Raw genomic sequence first — 27244 nt, 5'->3', positions numbered from 1 at the left:
AGTGTTGCCAGTCTTGTCTGATGTGACACTAGTGCCATTGTTGTCTGATGTGACACTAGTGCCAGTGTTGTCTGATGTGACACTAGTGCCAGTGTTGTCTGATGTGACACTAGTGCCAGTGTTGCCAGTGTTGTCTGATGTGACACTAGTGCCAGTGTTGTCTGATGTGAAACTAGTGCCAGTGTTGTCTGATGTGAAACTAGTGCCAGTGTTGCCAGTCTTGTCTGATGTGACACTAGTGCCAGTGTTGTCTGATGTGAAACTAGTGCCAGTGTTGCCTGATGTGAAACTAGTGCCAGTGTTGCCTGATGTGACACTAGTGCCAGTGTTGCCAGTGTTGTCTGATGTGACACTAGTGCCAGTGTTGTCTGATATGACACTAGTGCCAGTGTTGTCTGATGTGACACTAGTGCCAGTGTTGCCAGTGTTGTCTGATGTGACACTAGTGCCAGTGTTGTCTGATGTGAAACTAGTGCCAGTGTTGCCTGATGTGAAACTAGTGCCAGTGTTGTCTGATGGGAAACTAGTGCCAGTGTTGTCTGATGGGAAACTAGTGCCAGTGTTGTCTGATGTGACACTAGTGCCAGTGTTGCCAGTGTTGTCTGATGTGACACTAGTGCCAGTGTTGAAGGTGTTGTCTGATGTGACACTAGTGCCAGTGTTGTCTGATATGACACTAGTGCCAGTGTTGCCAGTGTTGTCTGGTGTGACACTAGTGCCAGTGTTGTCTGATGTGACACTAGTGCCAGTGTTGTCTGATGTGACACTAATGCCATGTTGCCAGTGTTGTCTGATGTGACACTAGTGCCAGTGTTGTCTGATGTGAAACTAGTGCCAGTGTTGTCTGATGTGACACTAATGCCAGTGTTGTCTGATGTGACACTAGTGCCAGTGTTGCCAGTGTTGTCTGGTGTGACACTAGTGCCAGTGTTGTCTGATGTGGCACTAGTGCCAGTGTTGTCAGTGTTGTCTGATGTGACACTAGTGCCAGTGTTGCCAGTGTTGTCTGATGTGACACTAGTGCCAGTGTTGTCTGATGTGACACTAGTGCCAGTGTTGCCAGTCTTGTCTGATGTGACACTAGTTTCAGTGTTGCCAGTGTTGTCTGATGTGACACTAGTGCCAGTGTTGGCAGTGTTGTCTGATGTGACACTAGTGCCAGTGTTGCCAGTGTTGTCTGATGTGACACTAGTGCCAGTGTTGTCTGATGTGACACTAGTGCCAGTGTTGCCAGTGTTGTCTGATGTGACACTAGTGCCAGTGTTGCCAGTGTTGTCTGATGTGACACTAGTGCCAGTGTTGCCAGTGTTGTCTGATGTGACACTAGTGCCATTGTTGTCTGATGTGACACTAATGCCAGTGTTGTCTGATGTGACACTAGTGCCAGTCTTGTCTGATGTGACACTAGTGCCAGTGTTGTCTGATGTGACACTAGTGCCATTGTTGTCTGATGTGACACTAGTGCCAGTGTTGTCTGATGTGAAACTAGTGCCAGTCTTGTCTGATGTGACACTAGTTTCAGTGTTGCCAGTGTTGTCTGATGTGACACTAGTGCCAGTGTTGTCTGGTGTGACACTAGTGCCAGTGTTGTCTGGTGTGACACTAGTGCCAGTGTTGTCTGATGTGACACTAGTGCCAGTGTTGCCAGTCTTGTCTGATGTGACACTAGTTTCAGTGTTGCCAGTGTTGTCTGATGTGACACTAGTGCCAGTGTTGCCAGTGTTGTCTGATGTGACACTAGTGCCATTGTTGTCTGATGTGACACTAATGCCAGTGTTGTCTGATGTGACACTAGTGCCAGTCTTGTCTGATGTGACACTAGTGCCAGTGTTGTCTGATGTGACAGTGTTGCCAGTATTGAGTTGATAAGATGGGGCCACCCTCCATCCTAGTTACGAGGGAGCATGTGTGTGTCAAGCACTCTCTTGCTGGAAAGCTGTTGCACACACTCTCCCTATCTGTAATCACACACATACACCCTCTCTCTCCTATTCTTAGCACCATGCTCCATTAAGTGTTCATACTCCATTGAGTGTACAGTTCACCGAGCGTAACTGCACTGATTATCTCACACGTATACGCACACACACTCTCACACACACTCTTAGTCCCAACGCTGTGTTTATACATTCGTTTTTTCTCCATCAGATCCCCCTCCTCTCCGCTGTTCCTCTTGTCCCTCTCTCTCCATTCTTTTCCCATGCTGTTATGATTCCTGGGCTGTGCCTCCTCATCTTCTTCTTCCTCTGTCCTTCCTTCCTCACCCTGCCAGTTACCTTTGTTTTCTCGTGTTGTTCTGTACAGAGTTCACGTGTGTTTAGCATTTCTTAAACCATCTCACTGCCTTTGCATCTCTACCACCACCATTGTTGGTGTGTGCTGTTTGTGTGTCTCTATGTGTGTGTGTTTCCCAGCTACTAGTGCTGTAGTGTCTCCAATGTAACAGTAACTGCTGTGACTCTGCTCTCTGTGTAACGAGAAACAGACCTCGTCAGGCAGTTTATGTGTTTGTGTGTCTGAAGAGGGGGGCTGGCTGGCTGACTAAACAAAGCAAAAGTGCTACGTTTGGTGGGGCCACAGTAATCCTCTCCCCACTCACCGTCCCTCCCTTTCTCCCAGCCACAGAGCCCAGAGCAGGAAGTGTACTCCTCGAGGGAGAGAGGGGGGGTCAGGGGGAGGGAGGGGAGGGTCTTAGCCTGGCTACAGGAGAGGAGGAATCTTTACTTCTCACACACTCTCACACTCTCACACTCTCCCACACACACACACTCGCTCACTTGCCTACAGCTGGTAAACACCCGCCAACTCAGAACTTTCTGTTCCCCTGCACCTGGGGAGGATTTAACACACACACACGCACACACACACACACACACACACACACACACACACACACACACACACACACACACACACACACACACACACACACATATTGAGGAGACTTTCTCACCCAGCGGGGTGTGGTTTTATTTAAAGAGGAGCTGGTGGTTCGTAAAGAGGGTGGGAAAGAAGGGAAGAAAAACCCCCTCCCTCTCTCTCTCAAGGGGGTGAGGTCATTCAGCTGGGGGAAGAGTTCTGGACGAGCCCGCTGGGTCTGGATCTGATCAGAGACCCTTACCTCATGTCCTCCCTCTTTCCTCTCCTCCCTCTCTCCTCTCTTCACTCCTCCTCCTCACTCCTTTCCTGTTCTTTCTGTTTTTGGGGTGTTGCAAAACCAATCCTAACTCTCAGTGGATGTACAGGGAAGTCATATCCAGCCGGCAGTGTGTGTTTCTGCCTTCTCATGCTTCTGTGTCTGTTTATATCTCCGTTTGAAGTCTGTGAGCCTCTTTCAGTTCAAAAGTCTGTGTGTGTGTGCGTGCGTGCGTGCGCGCGTGGTGTGTGTGTCCTCAGGTGTTCCAATGGCGTCAGCTGGAGAACCTCTACTTCAGAGAGAAGAAGTTCTCAGTGGAAGTTCATGACCCCAGGAGGTAAATCTATATCACATCTCTGAGTGTGTGTGTGTGTGTGTGTGTGTGTGTGTGTGTGTGTGTGTGTGTGTGTGTGTGTGTGTGTGTGTGTGTGTGTGTCTGTTTTGTATCAGAAAGTAACTGTGTAGTAAAGAGGACCCTTTTCCATCTGCCCTGATAATATGTAGGATACATCGCTAACATAAGTTAGTTGTGTTGATGATAAACCATGTTGGCTGGAGTCGTGAAAGGAGTGTATGGTATAGAAAAAGAGGCTTGGGTAGATGAGATTTATAATGTCTTAATTGTACCCCAGTGTAAATGCTGCTAGCTGCTTTGTGTAAAGTTTAGCAGACATAAAAATCCCAGAGCGGAGATGGTCATGGGTTGGTACTGTTGTTAGTGGTGATGATATATTAAAGACAAGTAGAGACATCAAGAGGTAAACAGCGGTGCAAGTGGCTTGTTGACACACACACACACACACACACACACACACACACACACACACACACACACACACACACACACACACACACACAGTCTCAGTTTATCTTGGCTTTAAATGGAGCCTGACACAGATTGAACTGCTGATAGTCACACACACACACACACACACACACACACACACACACACACACTGAACTCTGCTGTCTAGAGGAGGAAGTCACCTGTCTTTTGTTTATTTCACATCTCTACAGAGAGAGAGAGAGAGAGAAAGACGAGAGAAAAGGAGAGAGACGGGCAGAGAGAAGAGAGCTGTTTTATTGGAGGCAGTAGTTAGCATGAGATACAGCTAACTTTCTGTCTAAACACTGTAGAGTAAATCATGTCATGGGAGTCAATGTGTGTGGTACTGCTGAACATCACTACTAGACATAGCCTCTCTCTTTCTAGAATAAGTGTGTTATCCCTTGCGTCTGGCCCTGCTATAGGCCGTTGGGGTGTGTGTGTACGTGCGCGTGTGCATGTTCTTTAATTTACTGTGTGTGTGTGTGTGTATTCAGTGTGTATAAGGAGGCCTTGTGTCCGTCTCTACTGTAGGGCGTCGGTGACCAGAAGGACGTTTGGCCACAGTGGTATAGCTGTCCACACCTGGTACGCCTGCCCTGCTCTCATTAAGTCTATCTGGGCCATGGCCATCAGCCAACACCAGTTCTACCTGGACCGCAAGCAGAGCAAGGTAACACATAGAATCACTGGGGAGGTTCTAGAATGAGTCTGAGGTTCTAGAATGAGTCTGAGGTTCTAGAATGAGTATGGATTCTAGGATGAGTGTTGGAGACTAGAGTGTGTGTAGTTCTAGAGTGTGGTATAGCATCACCATATCAGTAGAAACAAGCAGAAATACAGGATTTTGTAAAGATCTAATATCTCCCTCTGTGTGTGCGTGTCCAGTCTAAGATCCATGCGGCTCGTAGCCTCAGTGAGATAGCCATCGACCTGACAGAGACTGGCACTCTGAAGACATCTAAACTGGCCAACATGGGCAGCAAGGGCAAGATCATCAGCGGCAGCTCTGGCAGTCTGCTGTCCTCAGGTAAGTCTCTCCGTGTGTGGCTGTTTTTGCATGTGTCTGTGGCCTGCAGTACACTTACCCTGTACTCCACCCCATAATGTTGAGGCCCTGGCCTCTATATGTAGTGTGGTAGAGGAGAGGGGGATAGACGGAAGAGAGGGATGTAATGGAGGGTGGGCAGCTTTGTCGTGGTCTCTTGGACAAAGCCTCTCTGTGTAGAGGGAGGTAATGTGGTTAGAAAGAGATTTGTGAGAGGAGACTAGAGGTCGACTGATTATGATTTTTCAACGCCGATACCGATACCGATTATTGGATGACCAAAAAAGCCGATGCCGATTTTTTTTTTAAATTAATTTATTTGTAATAATGACAATTACAACAATACTGAATGAACACTTATTTTAACTTAATATAATACATAAATACTATCAATTTAGCCTCAAATAAATAATGAAACATGTTCAATTTGGCTTAAATAATGCAAAAACAAAGTGTTGGAGAAGAAAGTAAAAGTGCAATATGTGCCATGTAAAAAAGCTAACGTTTAAGTTCCTTGCTCAGAACATGAGAACATATGAAAGCTGGTGGTTCCTTTTAACATGAGTCTTCAATATTCCCAGGTAAGAAGTTTTAGGTTGGAGTTATTATAGGAATTATAGGACTATTTCTCTCTATACGATTTGTATTTCATATACCTGTGACTATTGGATGTTCTTATAGGCACTTTAGTATTGCCAGTGTAACAGTATAGCTTCCGTCCCTCTCCTCGCTCCTACCTGGGCTCGAACCAGGAACACATCGACAACAGCCACCCTCGAAGCAGCCTTACCCATGTAGCGCAAGGGGAACAACTACTCCAAGTCTCAGAGCGAGCGACATTTGAAACGCTATTAGCGCGCACCCCGCTAACTAGCTAGCCATTTCACATGGGTTACACCAGCCTAATCTTGGGAGTTGATAGGCTTGAAGTCATAAACAGCGCAATGCTTGAAGAATTGCGAAGAGCTGCTGGCAAACGCACGAAGGTGCTGTTTGAATGAATGCTTACGAGCTGCTGCTGCCTACCATCGCTCAGTCAGACTGCTCTATCAAATATCAAATCATAGACTTAATTATAACATAATAACACACAGAAATACGAGCCTTTGGTCATTAATATGGTCGAATCCGGAAACTATCATTTCGAAAACGAATTATTATTATTATTTCAGTGAAATACGGAACCGTTCCGTATTTTATCTAACGGGTGGCATCCCTAAGTCTAAATATTCCTGTTACATTGCACAACCTTCAATGTTATGTCATAATTATGTACAATTCTGGCAAATTAATTACGGCCTTTGTTAGGAGTAAATGGACTTCACACAATCCGCAATGAGCCAGGCGGCCCAAACTGTTGCATATACCCTGACTGCTTGCACGGAACACTAGAGAAGTGACACAAATTCATGTTAGCAGGCAATATTAACTATATATGCAGGTTTAAAAATATATACTTGTGTATTGATTTTAAAGAAAGGCATTGATGTTTATGGTTAGGTACATTGGTGCAGCGACAGTGCTTTTTTCGCAAATGCGCTTGTTAAATCATCACCCGTTTGTCGAAGTAGGCTGTGATTCGATGAGAAATTAACAGGCACCGCATCGATTATATGCAACGCAGGACACGCTAGATAAACTAGTAATATCATCAACCATGTGTAGTTAACTAGTGATTATGTTAAGATAGATCGTATTTTATAAGATAAGTTTCATGCTAGCTAGCAACTTACCTTGGCTTCTTGCTGCTCTCGCGTAACAGGTAGTCAGCCTGCCATGCAGGCTCCTCGTGGAGTGCAATGTAAGGCAGGTGGTTAGAGCGTTGGACTAGTAACCGGAAGGTTGCAAAAACTAATCCCCGAATCCCCCCTGAACAAGGCAGTTAACCCCCGTTGCTAGGCTGTCATTGAAAATAAGAATGTGTTCTTAATCTGACTTGCCAAGTTAAATAAAGGTGTAAAAAAATCTGCAATTCGGTGGCCAAAAATATCGATTACTGATGGTTATGAAAACATGAAATCAGCCCTAATTAATCAGCCATTCCGATTAATCGGTCGACCTCTAGAGGAGACAGTGGTAATCCCCCCGCCCCCCATCCCCTATCTAGGCCAGGGCAGGGGTCTGTGGGAACCGAGTTAGAGAGGACAGGGCTGTGAATCTACCTTTAAACTTCAGGACAGAAACCCTTGATGTTTTCCCAAAGGCCATTTCCACCAACATTGTGGAAGTGTGAAAGGCACAGGCAAGATCAACTAATGTTTAGTGAAAGTGCTAGTAGTTTAGAGTGAGAGAAAAGAGAGGTACGCACATACTGCCAACTGTGTGTGTGTGTGTGCATGTATGTGCAAGGTCAGCTATTTCCACACGCAGCTGACATCTTATGAATTCAATTAAGGGAGACTAGGGTTGGTTGTCACACTTTTTACTCTTGTGTGTATTTCTCAGCACCAGTATATCTTACAAGACTCTTTTGAATATCAGGAGAAAGACCAAGGTCTTGGGTTGAGATGGGATGCTTTTTATCCTCATATCGAACATGGAGTTATCAGCCATCAAACACACTCTTTCTGCTTGTGACAACCAGCCCCATCGCGGGGTTGGAAGTCACATAGTATGGGGTTGGTTGTCACAATGTAACGTATTCCTTTTGTAACAGGAAATTAAGCAACACAGCAAGCCTTTCTTTAATCCTACGATATTCCTAACTAAACTCATAATATTATACTTTGAGAATATTATATTACATTTTGAGTACATTTGTGTGTGTATGCGTGTGTTTGCACGTGCATGTGTGTGGATGTATGCTATTTCTCCTGTCCCATATTTCTCTGGATCTGCCTCTCTCTCTCTTCCTCACTTTGTGTCTTGCTGTTTCTCAGCTACAGTATCTCTATATAACTCTCCTCTCTGTCTTGTCCTCTCACCCTCTCCATTCAGTGTTTTTATCCCTGCTCTTACACACACACACACACACACACACACACACACACTCTATCTCATAAACACTCAGTCACTTACATATTCCTACTCACACAGTATATTCTCGCTCTCACCCTCGTCTCCAAGCCAGTGTACATGTGTGTGTGGTGTGTGTGTGTGTGTGTGTGTGTGTGTGTGTGTGTGTGTGTGTGTGTGTGTGTGTGTGTGTGTGTGTGTGTGTGTGTGTGTGTGTGTGTGTGTGTGTCTTGGATTGTATGCATTGAAACTGATCCAGTGGTAAAGTATTAGGAAACCGCCAGGCAAGCAGAAAGATGTCTCAGATTTTACACTAGTCAAACCTTGTTACCTCAGAACACACACACACACACACACACACACACAGAGAGAGGTCATTCTGGCAGTGGGATGTAGAGATTGTTAGTGAGAGGGATTCCTCCAGGCTTAGGTAGTCTTGGGAGATGTTGACCTAACTCAATACATCACTACTCTCTCTCCTCAGGGAAGTGTGCGTGTGTGTGCGTTAAAGGGATACTGCGTGATTCTGGCAGTTCTGATGTTTTTCTACTTCCCCAGAGTCAGATAAACTCGTGGATACCATGTTTATGTCTCTACATGCAGTATGAAGGAAGTTAGAAGTAGATTCTCAAGCCAATCCTTACTAGCATTAGCGCAATGACTAATAGTCTACAGGTACAGTAGCAGCTGTAGACTTCCATCTGATGACACGCCGCCGTGCTTACCACCGGTCATCTCTGCCTGGCAACAGAATGATGTCACTGAGTAGTGATGTCATCTTTAGGCGTCTCCTTCACATTCTCTACAATTTTCAGCAGTGTAGACATTCTGTATTCATTTCTCTTCAGTGCAGTCAATGTGGCAGTACTGGTTCACATCTTAGCTCCTGACCCTAGACCAGGGGTGGCTAACTTTCCTCCTGGAGGGCATCCCTGCTCTAACATAGTTCATACAACGACTAGTATAGCTGTTTATCATTATTATAAAATACAGTGTTTACTCCAGTATGTCGTACACAATGGTGTTTGGTGACAGGGGGACTGTTGTTAGTGTATTTGAGCAGTGACGGAGTGTGTGTGTGTGTGTGTGTGTGTGTGTGTGTGTGTGTGTGTGTGTGTGTGTGTGTGTGTGTGTGTGTGTGTGTGTGTGTGTGTGTGTGTGTGTGTGTGTGTGTGTGTGTGTGTGTGTGTGTGTATGTTTGATGGGGAGGGAGAGGCTGGCACGACGTTGTGCCTGCAGGGTTGGAGACCCTGTGCGTCACAGACTGTGTCCTCGGCTGCTCCATCCCACTCACACACACACACACACACACACACACACACACACACACACACACACACACACCCTCCCCACCACACACAGTCTTAGACCTCCTTATCGAAGCGTTCCACTCACTTCCCGGTAAACATCCTGAGTTGTCGGCAGGTGCCTTCGCCCCTCCCCCGTCCCTCACCCTCTCCTTGTTTCTCTCTGTCTCTCTGGAGGTCTGGGTCAGACAATGCCATTGTGTTGGGCTCCAATGTTGTCAGTGCTGTATTTGGGTGTATGTATATGTGTGCTCCACACAGTAACGTTACAGTAAGCTTGTTTCTGACAGGGTTCTACACTCTGGTCCATGTTTAGTGCTAAGTTCTTAGTCTGTTATTTGTGCGTGTGTTCTGACTGTATCTCTGTTCTGTGTGTGAAGGTTCCCAGGAGTCGGACAGTTCTCAGACAGCTAAGAAAGACATGCTGGCAGCACTGAGGGCCAGGCAGGAGGCTCTGGAAGAGACACTCAAACAGAGACTAGAGGAACTCAAGAACATCTGTATCAGAGAGGCGGTAAGACACACACATGCACGCACGCACGAACACACACACAAACAAAGACACAAACATACGCTGCATGTACACTCACAAAGACACAGACACATCAATGATTAATGATCAAGATAATGTATTTCTGTCCCTCTCTCTCTAGGAGTTGACAGGGAAGCTTCCTAAGGAGTATCCATTAGATCCAGGGGAGGAGCCTCCGACAGTCAGGAGGAAGATTGGCCCCGCCTTCAAACTGGACGAACACAAGATCAAGCCGAAAAGAGAGGTCAGAGAATACACTCAAACTGGCACTTCCCTAAAGTCCACATGAGAGCCAACTGTTTCCAGTGGTTCCATTCAGTTCAAGTAAATGGGAGGAGTTGTATTTGTCTCCCAGTATAGATACACTTCCTCAGGAACCTGGAGGGATTTAATAGATCTGGTTAAGACTTGGGGATGGAGAACTGATCCTAGATGATTGGGTGAAGCAGAAGAGTAACTGGGGCAGTGACTAAACCAGCAGTCTGAAACTTCTTAGATCTGGCTTGAAGTCATCCTCAATCCCTCTTTCTCACTATTCTTCTATTTGTGCCGTAATATATTTTCCACTGCTACAGGGCTGACTAAAAATAGCCTGTCTGTTCCTTACCACAGGAAGCGGTTATAGTGGGAGAGAAAGAAAGTGTGTGCAAGCCAGTGTACATGTGTTTGTGTGCACGCATGCATGCGTGCGTGTGCGTGCGTGCGTGTGTGCGTGTGTGTGTGTGTGTGTGTCTTGGATTGTATGCATTGAAACTGATCCAGTGGTAAAGTATTAGGAAACCGCCAGGCAAGCAGAAAGATGTCTCAGATTTTACACTAGTCAAACCTTGTTACCTCAGAACACACACACAAACACACACACACACACACACACACACACACACACACACACACACACACACACACACACACACACACACACACACACACACACACACACACACACACACACACAGAGAGAGAGGTCATTCTGGCAGTGGGATGTAGAGATTGTTAGTGAGAGGGATTCCTCAAGGTTAGGTAGTCTTGGGAGATGTTGACCTAACTCAATACATCACCACTCTCTCTCCTCAGGGAAGTGTGTGCGCGCGTGGCTGCGTGCATGTGTGAAAAAGGCCTACTGTTCTGTTTTTCTGAGGTGAGGTGAGGAGTGGGGGGGTGTTTTCTGAGGTGAGGGTTAGGGGGAGTAGGGGGGTTTCTGGGGGGAGTGGGGGGGTTTCTGAGGTGAGGGTTAGGGGGGAGTGGGGGGGTTTCTGAGGTGAGGATTAGGGGGGAGTGGGGGGGGTGTATTCTGAGGTGAGGGTTAGGGGGGAGTAGGGGGGGTTTCTGAGGTGAGGTGAGGGTTGGGGGGGTTCTGAGGTGAGGGTTAGGGGGGAGTGGGGGGGTTTCTGAGGTGAGGATTAGGGGGAGTGGGGGGGTGTTTTCTGAGGTGAGGGTTAGGGGGAGTAGGGGGGTTTCTGAGGTGAGGGTTGGGGGGGGTTCTGAGGTGAGGAGTAGGGGGGTTTCTGAAGTGAGGGTTGGGGGGAGTAGGGGGGGTTTCTGAGGTGACGGTTAGGGGGGAGTGGGGGGCGTTTCTGAGGTGAGGGTTAGGGGGGAGTGGGGGGGCGTTTCTGAGGTGAGGGTTAGGGGGGTGTTTTTTGGGAAATGGGGGTCTCGGAGGAGGCTGTGCAATGCTAGTGGACGGGGTGGAGGTTAGGGGGAGGGTAAGGGGGAGCTAGGGGTGTTTTAGGGGTTCTCAAGGGAGACGAGACAGGGCTAGGAAAGAAAGGGGGAGGAAGGAAGATAGATGATTTCCTCATTGTGTTTTTCCAGGCCTGGGAACATGCTTTAGGTTACTACTGGTGGACGTGGACAGGAGTTACTCATGTCTGAGTGTGTCATCGCTTGTGTGTGTTTGTTTCTCTTTGTGCACACAGTTATGTGTTTGTGTGTACACGTGTTTCACAATTCCTAACCCTTGCATCTCTCTCTCTCTCTCTCTCTCTCTCTCTCTCTCTCTCTCCCTCTCACCAGGAGGAAGAGCTAGAGCGTCTAGAGAGGGAGTTTGCCATCCAATCACAGATCACGGAGGCTGCGAGGCGGTTGGCCGGCGATCCGCACGGGAGCAGTAAGAAGCTGAGGAAACAGAGGAAGACGTCGTACCTGAACGCACTGAGGAAACTCCAGGAGATAGAGAACGCCATCAACGAACACCGTGTCCGCTCTGGGAAGAAACCCACGCAACGCGCTTCGCTTATCATAGAGGGTGAGACTACACACATGCTGAGAGAATCGCTTATACGAACCACAGCGCGTAACAAACAGGGTGAGACCAGGCACACATACACAACATCAAAAATTCACATACACCATACACACACACTCAAACACACTCACACAGACACCCACACACAGCAAGAAGTGCTCATAAACATTCATTTAAACACACCTACCTAACCCCAACCAATGCCATAGTAAGAGTGTTTTCCTCTGTCCTCTACCACAGAGGCCAACATCGGCTCAGAGGACAGCTCTCTGTACCTTCTCACCAAGCTGCTTGGCGATGGTCTTGTAGCCCATTCCAGCCTTGTGTAGGTCTACAATCTTGTCCCTGACATCCTTGGAGAGCTCTTTGGTCTTGGCCATGGTGGAGAGTTTGGAATCTGATTGATTGATTGCTTCTGTGGACAGATGTCTTTTATACAGGTAACAAACTGAGATTAGGAGCACTCCCTTTAAGAGTGTGCTCCTAATCTCAGCTCGTTACCTGTATAAAAGATACCTGGGAGCCAGAAATCTTTCTGATTGAGAGGGGGTCAAATACTTATTTTCCTCATTAAAATGCAAATCAACTTATAACATTTTTGACATGCGTTTTTCTGGATATTTTTATTGTTATTCTGTCTCTCACTGTTCAAATAAACCTACCATTAAAATTATAGACTGATCATTTCTTTGTCAGTGGGCAAACATACAAAATCAGCAGGGGATCAAATACTTTTTTCCCTCACTGTACACATACACACACCAATACATTATTGGCAGAGTGAGTTATAATGTGTTTGGGGATGAAGACCAGGCACTTAGGATCCTGCTCCTATTGGGCTTTTAACCCGGGGTTAAAGGGTAAAGGTTAGAAGCTCTGGCTCCTGTATTACAATTCACAGGACATAATCTGCATCCTATCAAAGCATCTTCAGCTCTGCTTCTCTTTATAACCTCTTTATAACCTCCAACCTACACACACCCTTTGCCCTTCTGCAGCACAGTACTCAGTCTAGCTACTGATCACAGGGCTGTCATGTCTTCCTAAAAGACTTGGACTTGACTTTGTTCTAACTCTCACCCTCACACTAAATACGCCAGAGTGATTTGTTAACTTCTCTTTCGCTCTTCTCTCTTTTTCCTTCTCATTCCGTCCCTGTTCATCTCTCTCCCTCTCTGTCTGTACTAACCTCTCTGCTGTCTGTCTGTCTGTGTGTTTCCTGGTTTAGCGGTACAGCAGACAGCTCTCCTACTGAAGACGTGTGTCAGTCTCCCCCTCAGCCCAGCTCTGAAGCATAGAGGTACTGACTGTCTGCCAGGACTCTGCCAGAACACAGACCTAGAAACACAACAGATAGACCAGAAAACAACAGAACAACAACGTAGAACCATAGACCATAGAACCAATCCTGTCTGAACACGTAGAAACACACCCCATAGAATGAGTCCTGACACAAAGACATAGAAACCTGAACTAGATTAGGGACGTAGAAATACATCCGCTTGACTAGATACAGTGCCTTGCAGTAGTATTCAACCCCCGTGGCATTTTTCCTATTTTTGTTGCATTACAATCTATAATTCAAATAGATTTTTATTTGGATTTCATGTAATGGACAAACACATAATAGTCTAAATTGGTGAAGTGAAATGAAGAAAATAACTTGTTTCAAAAAATAAAAACGGAAAAGCGGTGCATGCATATGTATTCACCACCCTTTGCTATGAAGCCCCTAAATAAGATCTGGTGCAACCAATTACCTTCAGAAGTCACATAATTATTTAAATAAAGTCCACCTGTGTGCAATCTAAGTGTCACATGATCTGTCACGTGATCTCAGTATATATACACCTGTTCTGAAAGGCCCCAGAGTCTGCAACACCACTAAGCAAGGGGCACCACCAAGCAAGCGGAACCATGAAGACCAAGGAGCTCTCCAAACAGGTCAGGGACAAAGTTGTGGAGAAGTACAGATCAGGGTTTGGTTATAAAAAAATATCCAAAACTTTGAACATCCCATGGAGCACCATTAAATCCATTATTAAAAAATGGAAAGAATATGGCACACAACAAACCTGCCAAGAGAGGGCCGCCCACCAAAACTCACAGACCAGGCAAGGAGGGAATTAATCAGAGAGGCAACAAAGAGACCAAAGATAACCCGCTCTCTCCACTGGCTTCCTGTTGAAGCTCGCATTCCGCTACAAGACCATGGTGCTTGCCTACGGAGCTGTGAGGGGAACGGCACCTCCGTACCTTCAGGCTCTGATCAGGCCCTACACACCAAACAAGGGCACTGCGTTCATCCACCTCTGGCCTGCTCGCCTCCCTACCTCTGAGGAAGCACAGTTCCCGCTCAGCCCAGTCAAAACTGTTCGCTGCTCTCTGGCACCCCCTATGGTGGAACAAGCTCCCTCACGACGCCAGGACAGCGGAGTCAATCACCCACCTTCCGAAGACAACTGAAACCCCACCTCTTTAAGGAATACCTAGGATAGGATAAAGTAATCCTTCTAACCTCCCCCCCCTTAAAAGATTTAGATGCACTATTGTAAGTGGTTGTTCCACTGGATATCATAAGGTGAATCCACCAATTTGTAAGTCGCTCTGGATAAGAGCGTCTGCTAAATGACTTAAATGTAATGTAATGTAAGCTGCAAAGCTCCACAGCGGAGATTGGAGTATCTGTCCATAGGGACCACTTTGGGCCGTACACTCCACAGAGCTGGGCTTTACGGAAGAGTGTCCAAAAAAAATAAGCAAACATGTTTGGTGTTCGCACAAAAGGCATGTGGGAGACTCCCCATGTGGGAGACTTCCTCTCTGGTCAGATAAGACTAAAATGTAGCGTTTTGGCCATCAAGGAAAACGCTATGTCTGGCGCAAACCCAGCACCTCTCATCACCCCGAGAATACCATCCCCACAGTGAAGCATGGTGGTGGCAGCATCATGCTGTGGGGATGTTTTTCATCGGTAGGGACTAGAAACTGGTCAGAATTGAAGGAATGATGGAGGACGCTAAATACAGGGGAAATTCTTGAGGGGAACCTGTTTCAGTCTTCCAGAGATTTGAGACTGGGACGGAGGTTCACCTTCCAGCAGGACAATGACCTGAAGCATACTGCTAAAGTGACACTCAAGTGGTTTAAGGGAAAACATTTAAATGTCTTGGAATGGCTAGTCAAAGCCCAGACCTCAGTCCAATTAAGAATCTGTGGTATGACTTAAAGATTGCTGTACACCAGTGGAACCCATCCAAGTTGAAGGAGCTGGAGCAGTTTTGCCTTGAAGAATGGGCAAAAATCCCAGTGGCTAGATGTGCCAAGCTTATAGAGACATACCCCACGAAAACATGCAGCTGTAATTGCTGCAAAGGTTGGCTTTACAAAGTATTGACTTTGGGTGTGGTGAATAGTTATACACACTCAAGTTTTCAATTTTTTTGTCTTATTTCTTGTTTGTTCACAATAAAAAAATATTTTGCATCTTCAAAGTGGTAGGCATGTTGTGTAAATGAAATTATACAAACCCCCCCTAAAATCCATTTTAAGGCAACAAGATAGGAAAAATGCCAAGGGGGGTGAATACTTTCACAAGCCACTGTATGTAAAAACAGAACCTGAACTAGATCAGGGGTGTAGAAAATAGAATCCCTTGTCTAGATTCTAAGTATCGTACCAACTGCTGAGTTGAATAGGGTCTTCCCATTTCTAATCCATTCTAATAGCAGGTTTGGGAATGGTGTCTGTTCTACCTGCTTTGTTTCTATGGCTGTAACTGGACTGCATGTCTGCTGTGTGTGGCTGTCCCTGTTTCTGCCTGTAGCTGCTCTCTACAGTAAACCTTAACCCTCACTACTGTACACTCTTCGAAAAAAAGGCTGTCCCCCATAGGATAATTATTTTTGGTTCGAGGTAGAACTTTTTTGGGTTCCATATAGGACCCTCTGTGGAAAAAGTAATACCTGGAACCAAAAAGGGTTCCTCAAAGGGTTCTCCTATGGGGACAGCTGAAGAAACCCTTTAGGTTCTACATAACACCTTTTTTCTAACAGTGTACTGTAGGGCTGACTCCATTTAGTCGACTGGTCGATTATTTGGTCGATAGGCTGTTGGTTGGGCTGAGATTTCTTTAGTCGAGAAGTAGCAAAAAAAGAAATTAATTAAACATGGTGTACAAGACACCTATCTGATTCACGTCTGTCTGTGTGCACTGATCCATTGTGGAGGCCGTGGGGATGGCACAGTCTATTGCTAAAACATGTGCTTCTGAAATTGTATATGGTGATATTATGTAAGAACAATGGTGAAACACAAATAAAAATAATATTATTTTATAACAAATGTGCTTTCCTCCCACATTGAATAGCGGTCGCTGTCCGCGATTCTGAAACACATCAGTGCACTGTTGAATTGGCGTCTTTTCCTAGACCCGCGTTGCTATTAGCATAATAGCAAAGTTAACCAGCATATTGAGAACAATGCAGCGAAGGCAGCAGCGGAGTTAAGAGATGAGAAAACAGCCCTTTCCTTAATTGCCTAAGAAAATGAGGAGAGAGGAAACCCCAACTTAATTAGTTCTATAATCAACAGCCTGTTAAATGTGCCTGGCTTTATAAAACATCAATATACAGTGTATTCAGAAAGTATTCAGCCCCCTTGACTTTTCCCACATTTTGTTATGTTACATCCTTGTTCTAAAATGGATTAAATTGATTTTTTTTTCAATCTACACATAATACCCCATAATGACGAAGGAAAAACAGGTTTTCAGCAATTTTTGCTAATTTATATATGTTTTTTTTACTGAAATATCAAATTTACATACAGTGAGGGAAAAAAACGTATTTTGATCCCCTGCTGATTTTGTACGTTTGCCCACTGACAAAGAAATGAATCAGTCTATAATTTTAATGGTAGGTTTATTTTAACAGTGAGAGACAGTATAACAACAAAAAAATCCAGAAAAAACGCATGTCAAAAATGTTATAAATTGATTTGCATTTGAATGAGGGAAATAAGTATTTGACCCCTCTGCAAAAACATGACTTAGTACTTGGTGGCAAAACCTTTGTTTGGCAACCACAGAAGGTCAGATGTTTCTTGTAGTTGGCCACCAGGTTTGCACACATCTCAGGAGGGGATTTTGTCCCACTCCTCTTTGCAGATCTTCTCCAAGTCATTAAGGTTTCGAGGCTGACGTTTGCAACTCGAACCTTCAGTTCCCTCCACAGATTTTCTATGGGAGTAAGGTCTGGAGACTGGCTAGGCCACTCCAGGACCTTAATGTGCTTCTTCTTGAGCCCCTCCTTTGTTGCCTTGGCTGTGGTGTTTTGGGTCATTGTCATGCTGGAAAAACCCATCCACGACCCATTTTCAATGCCCTGGCTGAGGGAAGCAGGTTCTCACTCCAAGATTTGACGGTATATGGCCCCGTCCATCGTCCCTTTGATGCGGTGAAGTTGTCCTGTCCCCTTAGCAGAAAAACACACCCTCAAAGCATAATGTTTCCACCTCCATGTTTAGACGGTGAGGATGGTGTTCTTGGGGTCATAGGCAGCATTCCTCCTCCTCCAAACACAGCGATTTGAGTTGATGCCAAAGAGCTCCATTTTGGTCTCATCTGACCACAACACTTTCACCCAGTTGTCTTCTGAATCATTCAGATGTTCATTGGCAAACTTCAGACGGGCATGTATATGTGCTTTCTTGAGCAGGGGGGACCTTGCGGGCGCTGCAAGAGTTTTAATCCTTCACGGCATAGTGTGTTACCAATTGTTTTCTTGGTGATTATGGGTCCCATTGACAAGATCCTCCCGTGTAGTTCTGGGGCTGATTCCTCACCGTTCTCATGATCATTGCAACTCCACGAGGTGAGATCTTGCATTGGAGCCCCAGGCCGAGGGAGATTGACAGTTCTTTTGTGTTTCTTCCATTTGCAAATAATCGCACCAACTGTTGTCACCTTCTCACCAAACTGCTTGGCGATGGTCTTGTAGCCCATTCCAGCCTTGTGGTAGGTCTACAATCTTGTCCCCTGACATCCTTGGAGAGTTCTTTGGTCTTGGCCATGGTGGAGAGTTTGGAGTCTGATTGATTGATTGCTTCTGTGGACAGATGTCTTTTATACAGGTAACAAGCTGAGATTAGAAGCACTCCCTTTAAGAGTGTGCTCCTAATCTCAGCTCGTTACCTGTATAAAAAGACACCTGGGAGCCAGAAATCTTTCTGATTGAGAGAGGGTCAAATACTTATTTCCCTCATTAAAATGCAAAATCAATTCATACAATTTTTGACATGCGTTTTTATGGATTCTTTTGTTGTTATTCTGTCTCTCAACTGTTCAAATAAACCTACCATTAAAATTATAGACTGATCATTTCTTTGTCAGTGGGCAAACGTACAAAATCAGCAGGGGATCAAATACTTTTTTCCCTCACTGTAAGTATTCAGACCTTTTACCTCAGTACTTTGTTGAAGCTTGGCATTCAGGCCAAAGAGCTCAATCTTGGTTTTAATCAGACCAGAGAATCTTGTTTTCTAATGGTCTGAGAGTCCTTTAGGTGTCTTTTGGCAAACTCCAAATGCAGGCTGTCATGTGCCTTTTACTGAGGAGTGGCTTCCGTCTGGCCACTCTACCATAAAGGCCTGATTGGTGGAGAGCTGCAGAGATGTTTGTCCTTCTGGAAGGTTCTCCCATCTCCACAGAGCAACTCTGGAGCTTTGTCAGAGTGACCATCCGGTTCTTGGTCACCTCCCTGACCAAGGCCCTTCTCCACCGATTCCTCAGTTTGGCCGGGCGGCCAGCTCTAGGAAGTGTCTTGTTGGTTCCAAACTTCTTCCATTTAAGAATGATAGAGGACCTTCAATGCTGCAGAAATAATAATTGTTATCCATTTTAGAATAAGGCTAGAACGTAACAAAATGTGGGAAAAGGGAAGGGGTCTGAATACTTTCCGAATGCACTGTATATTTACAGAAATAAGACAGATCCTGCTTCTGTTGCCAGTTTGAGTGTTTGTTTAATAACATACTGGTTCCGTGCACACCAAGCCAATCTCACAAATATGGCTGTTTTTCATCTTTGCTCTGCTGTAATAAAGGCTTTACATTTTTACCTTAGACCAGCCTCTGATATTATTTATAATTATTTAGTGCCTTTTACACTGTTCCAAATTGTCCAACAAAATATATTAATAATAACCCCTCCTTTTCCCTTGATTTCCTTGTTATTGTTATTATTACAATTATTTTTATGGTCATCAATATAAATAATAAGTAATGTCATTATCATTAGTAGGCTTAGTATAGTAGCCCTTGTATAACCACCCATCGAGCTGTAGGCCTGACGAGCGCATTCTGTTTAGTCTTAATACCATAACTAACTTAGGCCTGTATTTCAATACTTATATAGGCTACAGTATCAATCAATCATTCATTAGTAAATGTCATCAAACAGCATACGAGTCATTCATGATGTGAAATGCAATCAAGCTTTTTTAGTTTTAAAAATAAATAACAAAGCAACCATTGAATAATTAGCGTAAACAATAAATAGGCCTAAACCGTTCCATTTCAGAACTATTTTTAGTCTTTGCTGTAATAAAGGCTTTACACCAAAAAAAGACATTACAATAGACTCTCTGGTACACTTATAATTCATTTTGTGTTGTTTCAAACGAAAAATGATATTGTAATCTAACAGCACCGGTTTGGTACACATAATACGCACGCAGAGCTTGCTCCTTACCTTCTTTTTCTTGATCTCCAGTATTTTCCATAATTGTCAAATTTATTCCACACATCTGACTTCCCATTTACCTCTTGAGCAACCAGTAAACATTCCCCCTTTTCAAGTTTATTAGTCACGTCCACTGACATCCATTATGGTGTTCAGAGTTTGTTATAACCAATTTAATGATGTGACTATGATATGCTATAGGTCAGGCGCATGCATGTGTCACATAAAGAGAGCAAGGGTTAAGGGAATAGGGAATGTTTTTCCTAAACAAATTAGGGATTTCGGTAACATGAACTCTTCTGTCAGAAATGGCTGTAATTATGTTGCAGCTTCAGCAACACGGACAACGCGAGAAACACTATTGATGTTCTGTGGTGGTCGCTGCAGCAGGAAGGAGAGAGAGACAACGGGTGGCTAGTCACACAGTCACTCGCTGTCTTATTTTTCTAACACAGCGCAGCACGTCTGAGCCAGGCAGCACAATCAAATCAATTGCGGTCGGACTCCCTCTAGTCATTTGTGTTTCTTAATTATTTAATCAAACAGTTCGCTTAAAGCATCAGATAAGCTACGTGCATATAGTTGATTTGATTAAAACAATAGGATGTGTCTATATATGGAAAAATACACGTTTTAATATTTCTACCAATCATCAAATTGTTTGAAAGAACAGACAACTCTTGGTCGACCATTCATATTTTTTAGTCGGGGACAGCCCTAGTGTACTGTATTACCATCTTTGATTGAACTTGAACTTATTCAACTCAATTGCATTTCTCACTGTTGACTTGTCTGTGACGTGGGCTCTCATTCAGTCCATCTCAAGGATAGCGAAGCAGCAGCCACAGGGTGTATCCACCATAATACCAGTTAATTCATTATAAAACCATGAGGGGGGGTGATAAATGCGCTCTAGTCACCTAGTGTAGTTTTAGACCAGTACACTAACAGGATGTGTGAGCTGTCATAGAGACAGAGATATAGGAGGATTGAGAGATCAGTTTGAAATGAGGCCGGAAAAGAGGTAAGGCACCATGGATTGTGCACATTGTTTTCACAAAAGCTTTAGGTCTAGGCAAATGAAGTAACCATCAAAGCAATGAGACAGAAAAACAATCTCTCTCTCTCTCTCTCTCTCTCTCTCTCTCTCTCTCTCTCTCTCTCTCTCTCTCTCTCTCTCTCTCTCTCTCTCTCTCTCTCTCTCTCTCTCTCTCTCTCTCTCTCTCTCTCTCTCTCTCTCTCTCTCTCTCTCTCTCTCTCTCTCTCTCTCTCTCTCTCTCTCTCTCTCTCTCTCATCTCTCTCTCTCTCTCTCTCTCTCTCTCTCTCTCTCTCTCTCTCTCTCTCTCTCTCTCTCTCTCTCTCTCTCTCTCTCTCTCTCTCTCTCTCTCTCTCTCTCTCTCTGCAGGTCATTCAATGATAGCTGTTTCCTCAGCAGTCCTCTGTGTTCAGAGCTGGCAGATGTCCAGTGGTACGGACACGACAAGGCCAAACCTGGAACCCTGGTCTGACCTACTGACCATCACCCACTGATCCTTACTGACACAACCTCCAACATCTCAACTGACCCTTACAGCCCCCACCAACCTCTCCTCCAGTGCTGACTAGATTGGCCTTATCATGGGCAGGAAACCCTCATCCTCATCCACTTCATCCATTTTTCCCTTTATCAGTTTCTGTGCATATCGGGCTTGGCTGAATTAGGGGTTCTAGGACCGACATGACTATTGCTGTGGAACAGCCAACCATAGCCTCCGATCCTGAACTCTGAGCGTGAACTCTGACCTTTAATCCCTGACCCTGAGTCTGCTCCAGTCTGATCCCAAGGATAACCAGGAATGGGCAAGGGGGGAGGAGGGGTAAACCCAGACTACACTCGGCCCACCAGGCCCTGACTCATATCTACCCCTGACCCCAGTGTGCTGCCAGTGTGCTCCCATGTGTTTTGGCTCATGTTCTGGACCTGTGTGTGTACGCTGGATCTGCTAGGTTCATTTATTTCATGTTTTATGTTTTAGTTTATTTCTCTATCGTTTTCTACAACAACAACAAAAAAATGCTGGAGAGACACTCTATTGCCCCCTCTTTATGAAAACCTTCAGAATAATTTTCACTCTTCAGGAAAACTGCAGCGTGGATTATTGGAGAATTCTAGATTATCTGAAAGACTAGACAAACATACAAACATTCCCAAAAATCCTAATCCCAATCCCAACTCCTATCCCACAACCAAAGATCCATCTGGGTGACCAATGGCACCAGTCCCATGGACACACTGGGAAAACTGGTTTATCATACTGGGAGTTACACCCCACAATACTAGGAGTCCTCAAAGGAACTGAAAGACTGATCAATTCTACTGAGATCCTGCTCAGCACGTCTACTGGGATGTCAGTCATCTGAACTGGTAGTGTACAACAGCCAGCCACACTGATCAACTAGTTTCTTGTACTGGGATGATCCACACTTCTACTGAGCAGTGAGCTCCTGGACTGGGATGTTTTGCCACTACTGTATACTGGGGGACTGTGGTCAGCTGTACTGGGAGACTATGGACAGACTGGGGGCCCTGCACAGCCAGATCAGAGATAGACGGGGACTGACTGTTAGCCACAGGCCACAGACACTTATTCAAGGTTTGGGCCCTGAAAGGCCAAGCCACAATATGCAAGGAATCTCACTGAAAGCCAATGTCTTGAGTTTGTGATGGGTGAAACTGTAGCTATATGTGTAGCAGTTTTGGGGTTAAGACCACATATAGTTTTGGGTGTTTATTTCCAATCATATCTGCAGGCTTTCAGTGGTCTATTTCATCTGGCTCTACCTCTTCGTTTCACTTCCTGGTGAGAGGTGAAAGCTGATTGGATGTTTAGGACTGTGTGTGCCTCCCACTCCTCTCTCTCTCTGGTGATGGGCGTATGCTGTGGAGCTGATCGATCACACAGCTGTAGCGAAAGGCACACCACTCCTTCATAGTCGAGCTGCGCATATGATAAGATTGGTGAGATGTTAAACACTTCTCGAGGCGTTGTGATACCTGACTCTGCGCAGTCCTCTGTTAAAAAACGGGATGCAACCCATGTTTAAGGACCAGTCTGTCTCTGTGACATCGATCTGTCTGTCCAACTCCACGATTGGTCATTGTCTCAGACACTAGGGTAGTATATTTGAGGGTAAACATTTAGATCAGGCATGAGGCCTGTAAACTCCAGTGGGTATTCGTTTGTACAGGTCACTATCTCAGGCTATATTCTCTCTGCCTAAAGTCTCTCCTATCCACCAGTCAGAACACACACATCTTGTTTGTGGACACACACACTTTTCTCATCAGTGCCATCTATGGTGGTGCTTAAAGTCTGTACTGTAACCCAGCACTGAAAACAGCCACTCACTAAAACTACAAACCATATAACTACAAATCCCACAGAGCCCGGTTCCTAGTCTAGCGGAGGAAGTGGCCGTGTTCGAGAGCATCAAAACGATGATATATCATGGGTAAATTGTGACTGACTGATCTACAAATAATAATAAGTTATTTATGATGCAAGGTGATTTGTAGCTAAGTCAGTCAGCAGTCGGCCGCAATGTCGAACAAGCCCCATGTCTGCTATATAGAGAACCTGCTTCCCAGAGCCAAAAGAACATCAGAGGAATATACACCAATCAGAGCTGGATCTGCTATATGGGGTGTTGACTATTGTAACTGTGTCAAGTATTCAATCTAAGTGTTGTTACACTTATGTATGAAGACTATAGGCCTACTATATACAGAACCAGTTTTCATCTAGTTCTCCTCCTGTCTTTTTGATACATATAAGGGGATTAAAAACATCTGCATAACAACACATTTATGATGTAAGAGTAAATCCAGACTTGATATAAGAGTAACACACATATCTAGAATATAAATAATGTCACCCCGGCACCAAAAGGGTGTTTATATCATTGTGCTTTTATTGTGCCCCGTTCAAGACAACTGGCAACTCGGAAATCTCCGACGTTGGACTTCAGTGTGTTCAAGACAACTGGGAACCCTGAAAAAAAACTAACTCCAACTGGGAAAAATAGTTTTGAACGGTCATCCGGAGTTCCAAGTCGGAAACTCGGGGATCATCCTAAAGCTCCGACTTCTCCAACCTGAAGATCACTGATGTCATGATTTGATCTCGTTTTATTCTGAGTTCCCAGTTGTCTTGAAGCACCATTAATGTGTAGATAATGTCATCAATGAACTCTGAAATTTGACCTTGGTTTAGTAATGGAGGCCATCACCGTATCCCACTAACACGGCTGTGACTCAAAGAGAACGTGTAGATTCCATATAACTCTCGCTTACATAGACCAACTCTTGTCACAAACAAATTCTTAAGCAGGTATTTTAAAGCACACCTGATTTTCTGCTGGGGAAAAGAAGCCTCTGTCCAACGTTGTTGTAGTGCTGTATGTGTGGACAGTGTACAAAACCCCAAACAAAGCAAGTATTGCAGTCCCTCTCTCACATCTGCCTGTGCTTTGTAAAGGCTTATATTCTCCCTTGAATCTTAAAAAAACAAACATCTGAAAACATTGGTTAAATGTTGCACAAAAATCTGACCCCGTCAAATTAGTTGAACTTGTACCAAGCGGCATGGTGGACTGAATATCCTTCAGTTTGAACGAGTTTCACGGCCCCCTCCCCAACCCTGCCACACTGCAAAGTCCTGGTAAAAAATGCTCTGTTTCTTATGAACTTTGAACTCCTGTTGTTTACCTCTTTAGAACCACTGGGGGACTGCAGTCTGCCATCAGCTAGGCTAAGGCTCATTAGCCTGTCCATTTCCCATGGATGAGACACCTCTGCTAGCTCACACCATTCCATGCATGCTCAAAAAAACAAAAATACTACCCTTCTCCACTCACATTTTCCTCCTAGACATAAGCATTCTGTATCCATGACAACACCCCGCAACCCCCAGTTTGACTTTTGACTCCTGACCCCTCTGACCTTTGAACCCAATGTGGTGATGATGTGTGCTGTACCCTCTTCTAGGTCCCCTATGCCCATACTGTCTGTCCATAGAAACATAAAAAAATGTATAGTTAAAGAAGATGAACTCTTTTATCAACCTCTTTCCTGTACGTACTCTACAGAGGGGCACTGTAAGCCTAAGTGGGGGTTTTAACATTCACTGTAAGCCTAAGTGGGGGTTTTAACATTCACTGTAAGCCTAAGTGGCGTTTTTAACATTCACTGTAAGCCTAAGTGGGGGTTTTAACATTCACTGTAAGCCTAAGTGGGGGTTTTAACATTCACTGTAAGCCTAAGTGGGGGTTTTTAACATTCACTGTAAGCCTAAGTGGGGTTTTTAACATTCACTGTAAGCCTAAGTGGGGGTTTTAACATTCACTGTAAGCCTAAGTGGGGTTTTTAACATTCACTGTAAGCCTAAGTGGGGGTTTTAACATTCACTGTAAGCCTAAGTGGGGTTTTTAACATTCACTGTAAGCCTAAGTGGGGGTTTTAACATTCACTGTAAGCCTAAGTGGGGGTTTTAACATTCACTGTAAGCCTAAGTGGGGTTTTTAACATTCACTGTAAGCCTAAATGGGGGTTTTAACATTCACTGTAAGCCTAAGTGGGGTTTTTAACATAACCATGTTCCTTTTTATATGAACCAGTATTAGTTGTTTCTTTGGTTTTTGTTTCTAAGTTCTGACGTAGTAAGAATCCTTTCAGGTGCTATATGATGACCAGTTACCGCTTTGTCACATAGGATATAGACTCTCCTCATTGTTGTCAATAGTTTGAATATGTTGTGCAGAGCAAAGACCGTCCCTTTAGGCAGTAGGACACCCATCCACCAGACCATAGAGCATGTAACATGATTTTATTGGTTCTCTTCAACTGTAACCTGACGGAAAAAAGGTGTTGTAGAAAAAACTATGTGGAATTGACACAAAAAAATACTGAATTCCACAGTTAATTTATTCTTTTTTCTATTAAGACTTTGTATAGGAACTTTCAATTTTTCTAAATGGTGTTGTTGGCACCTGATGATGGATTGTCCAGATGAGAAGACTTGGTGGTTCTTCAGATTATGAAAATAAATTATTGCTGAATGTTCTCAAGATGGTTTCCTGGTCTCTTCTTCTCTGTGTAATCTGTTGTATGTTCCTTAAGGTTTTGGGGTAGCATGTCCCTCTCACACCTCAATAGCTCAAAGTGGCTTCCTCTCCACCTCTCCTTTCCTCTGCTCTGGTAACTTTGGACTGATGCAGTAAACACCTGGCTGGCTTCATTGTCTTAAGTTAGATAGTGGAAAGATTCTGCCTGCACTGACTGATGGGTCGGTTGAGGGACGAGCATATCGTAGGAGTGACACCACCTGTCTGTAGACAATAGGCTGGCCTGGCATGCACCATATTGCTTTAACTTTTATCAGAGCAAATTAAGGAGAGGAAGCCACATTCAGATGCGAAAATAATTAGGAGGACACCACTGAAAAGAACACACTCCTGTACAACCCTCCACCCTGTGGTCTCCATGCTGACAGACCGAGTCCAGACCCACTCTGGGACCCCATCTCTTTGAAACTGGGGATTGAAAATCCCCTCACATCAGAGAGGCAAACTCAGGCAAGTCCAACTGTTAGCCCCCCCATTCTCTTTCCCGTGCATTCTTTCTCTTACCCTTTGACGTTTTTCTCCCATTCTCTTCCTTTTCCATCTCCATCCCCCCCCACCCCACACCCTTCCCACTATACTCCCTCTCTCCTCTAAAAATCCATATTCTCTCTGCTGGTGTTGCCATAGCAGTGCTCTCAGAAACTGTTTTCCTGTCTCACTTTATTTAGGAACCCTTTAGAAATGGTGTGTGCATGTTTGAAATAGTGTGTGTGCGTGTGTGTGTGTGTGTGTGTGTGTGTGTGTGTGTGTGTGTGTGGGGGGCACTTTGCTTTGTTTAGTGAACCTCAGGCAGTACTGAAATGGCAGTACTGAAATTATGTAACAATGAACTCAGGATTTGGGACACCACAAGAGCGGTTGTTAATACATTTGAATACATTTTTGAGAAGCGTAGTAGAATGGTCCCACTTAAGTTCACTTTTCTAGATACTTTACTTAGGACAGCTAATCAGCCGTACCAGTGATTGTCCGGGAGGTGGCGTTATTGTCTCTACCTCGTGTTGAGATTTCAGAGTTCGAACCACTTTGGATGTGAGCTGCAGCTCAACGCCTCTCTGGTCTCATATATTAATTCTTAACCCCTCATTTTATACAGTTCTTCAAAAGGGGCAGTTCGTGAGGCTGACACGCTCTCTGACCCTCACTCAAGAGGGTGGTGACTACTCACTTGTACAAAGTTATAGAAACTATTTCCTCTTATAGTTTCTAAGATCACATCCCTCTCTTAACAAAAACACTATCATCATTTTTCATATTTTATCCACACCGTAGAGGATGGACATTTCACAGA

At 44.7% G+C, this 27244-nt stretch overlaps 1 protein-coding gene and 1 long non-coding RNA gene across 2 annotated transcripts in view; both read left to right on the top strand.

The window, feature by feature from the left end:
- LOC106561189 (FERM domain-containing protein 4A) overlaps positions 1 to 12378 on the top strand; it is an 82531-nt gene extending 70153 nt beyond the window's left edge. The window contains exons 12-18 of the mRNA XM_082956624.1: positions 3397 to 3473; positions 4497 to 4635; positions 4851 to 4992; positions 9653 to 9786; positions 9926 to 10048; positions 11818 to 12049; positions 12290 to 12378. Coding sequence (XP_082812750.1) covers positions 3397 to 3473; positions 4497 to 4635; positions 4851 to 4992; positions 9653 to 9786; positions 9926 to 10048; positions 11818 to 12049; positions 12290 to 12378 — 936 coding nt within the window. The remainder of the gene's footprint in view (positions 1 to 3396; positions 3474 to 4496; positions 4636 to 4850; positions 4993 to 9652; positions 9787 to 9925; positions 10049 to 11817; positions 12050 to 12289) is intronic.
- A 352-nt stretch (positions 12379 to 12730) lies between these two features.
- Positions 12731 to 25896, top strand: LOC145858626 (uncharacterized). Its single transcript, XR_014379091.1, has 2 exons — positions 12731 to 13349; positions 21197 to 25896. It is a non-coding gene; the product is annotated as an uncharacterized LOC145858626 (long non-coding RNA).
- The last annotated feature ends 1348 nt before the right edge of the window (positions 25897 to 27244 follow it).

This window comes from Salmo salar, chromosome 10 (genome assembly GCF_965601325.2).
Source record: "Salmo salar chromosome 10, fSalSal1, whole genome shotgun sequence".
Classification (NCBI taxonomy): Eukaryota; Metazoa; Chordata; class Actinopteri; order Salmoniformes; family Salmonidae; genus Salmo; species Salmo salar.
Note: the sequence above shows the minus strand (reverse complement) of the source record. Positions and strands in the feature narration are given on the sequence as shown.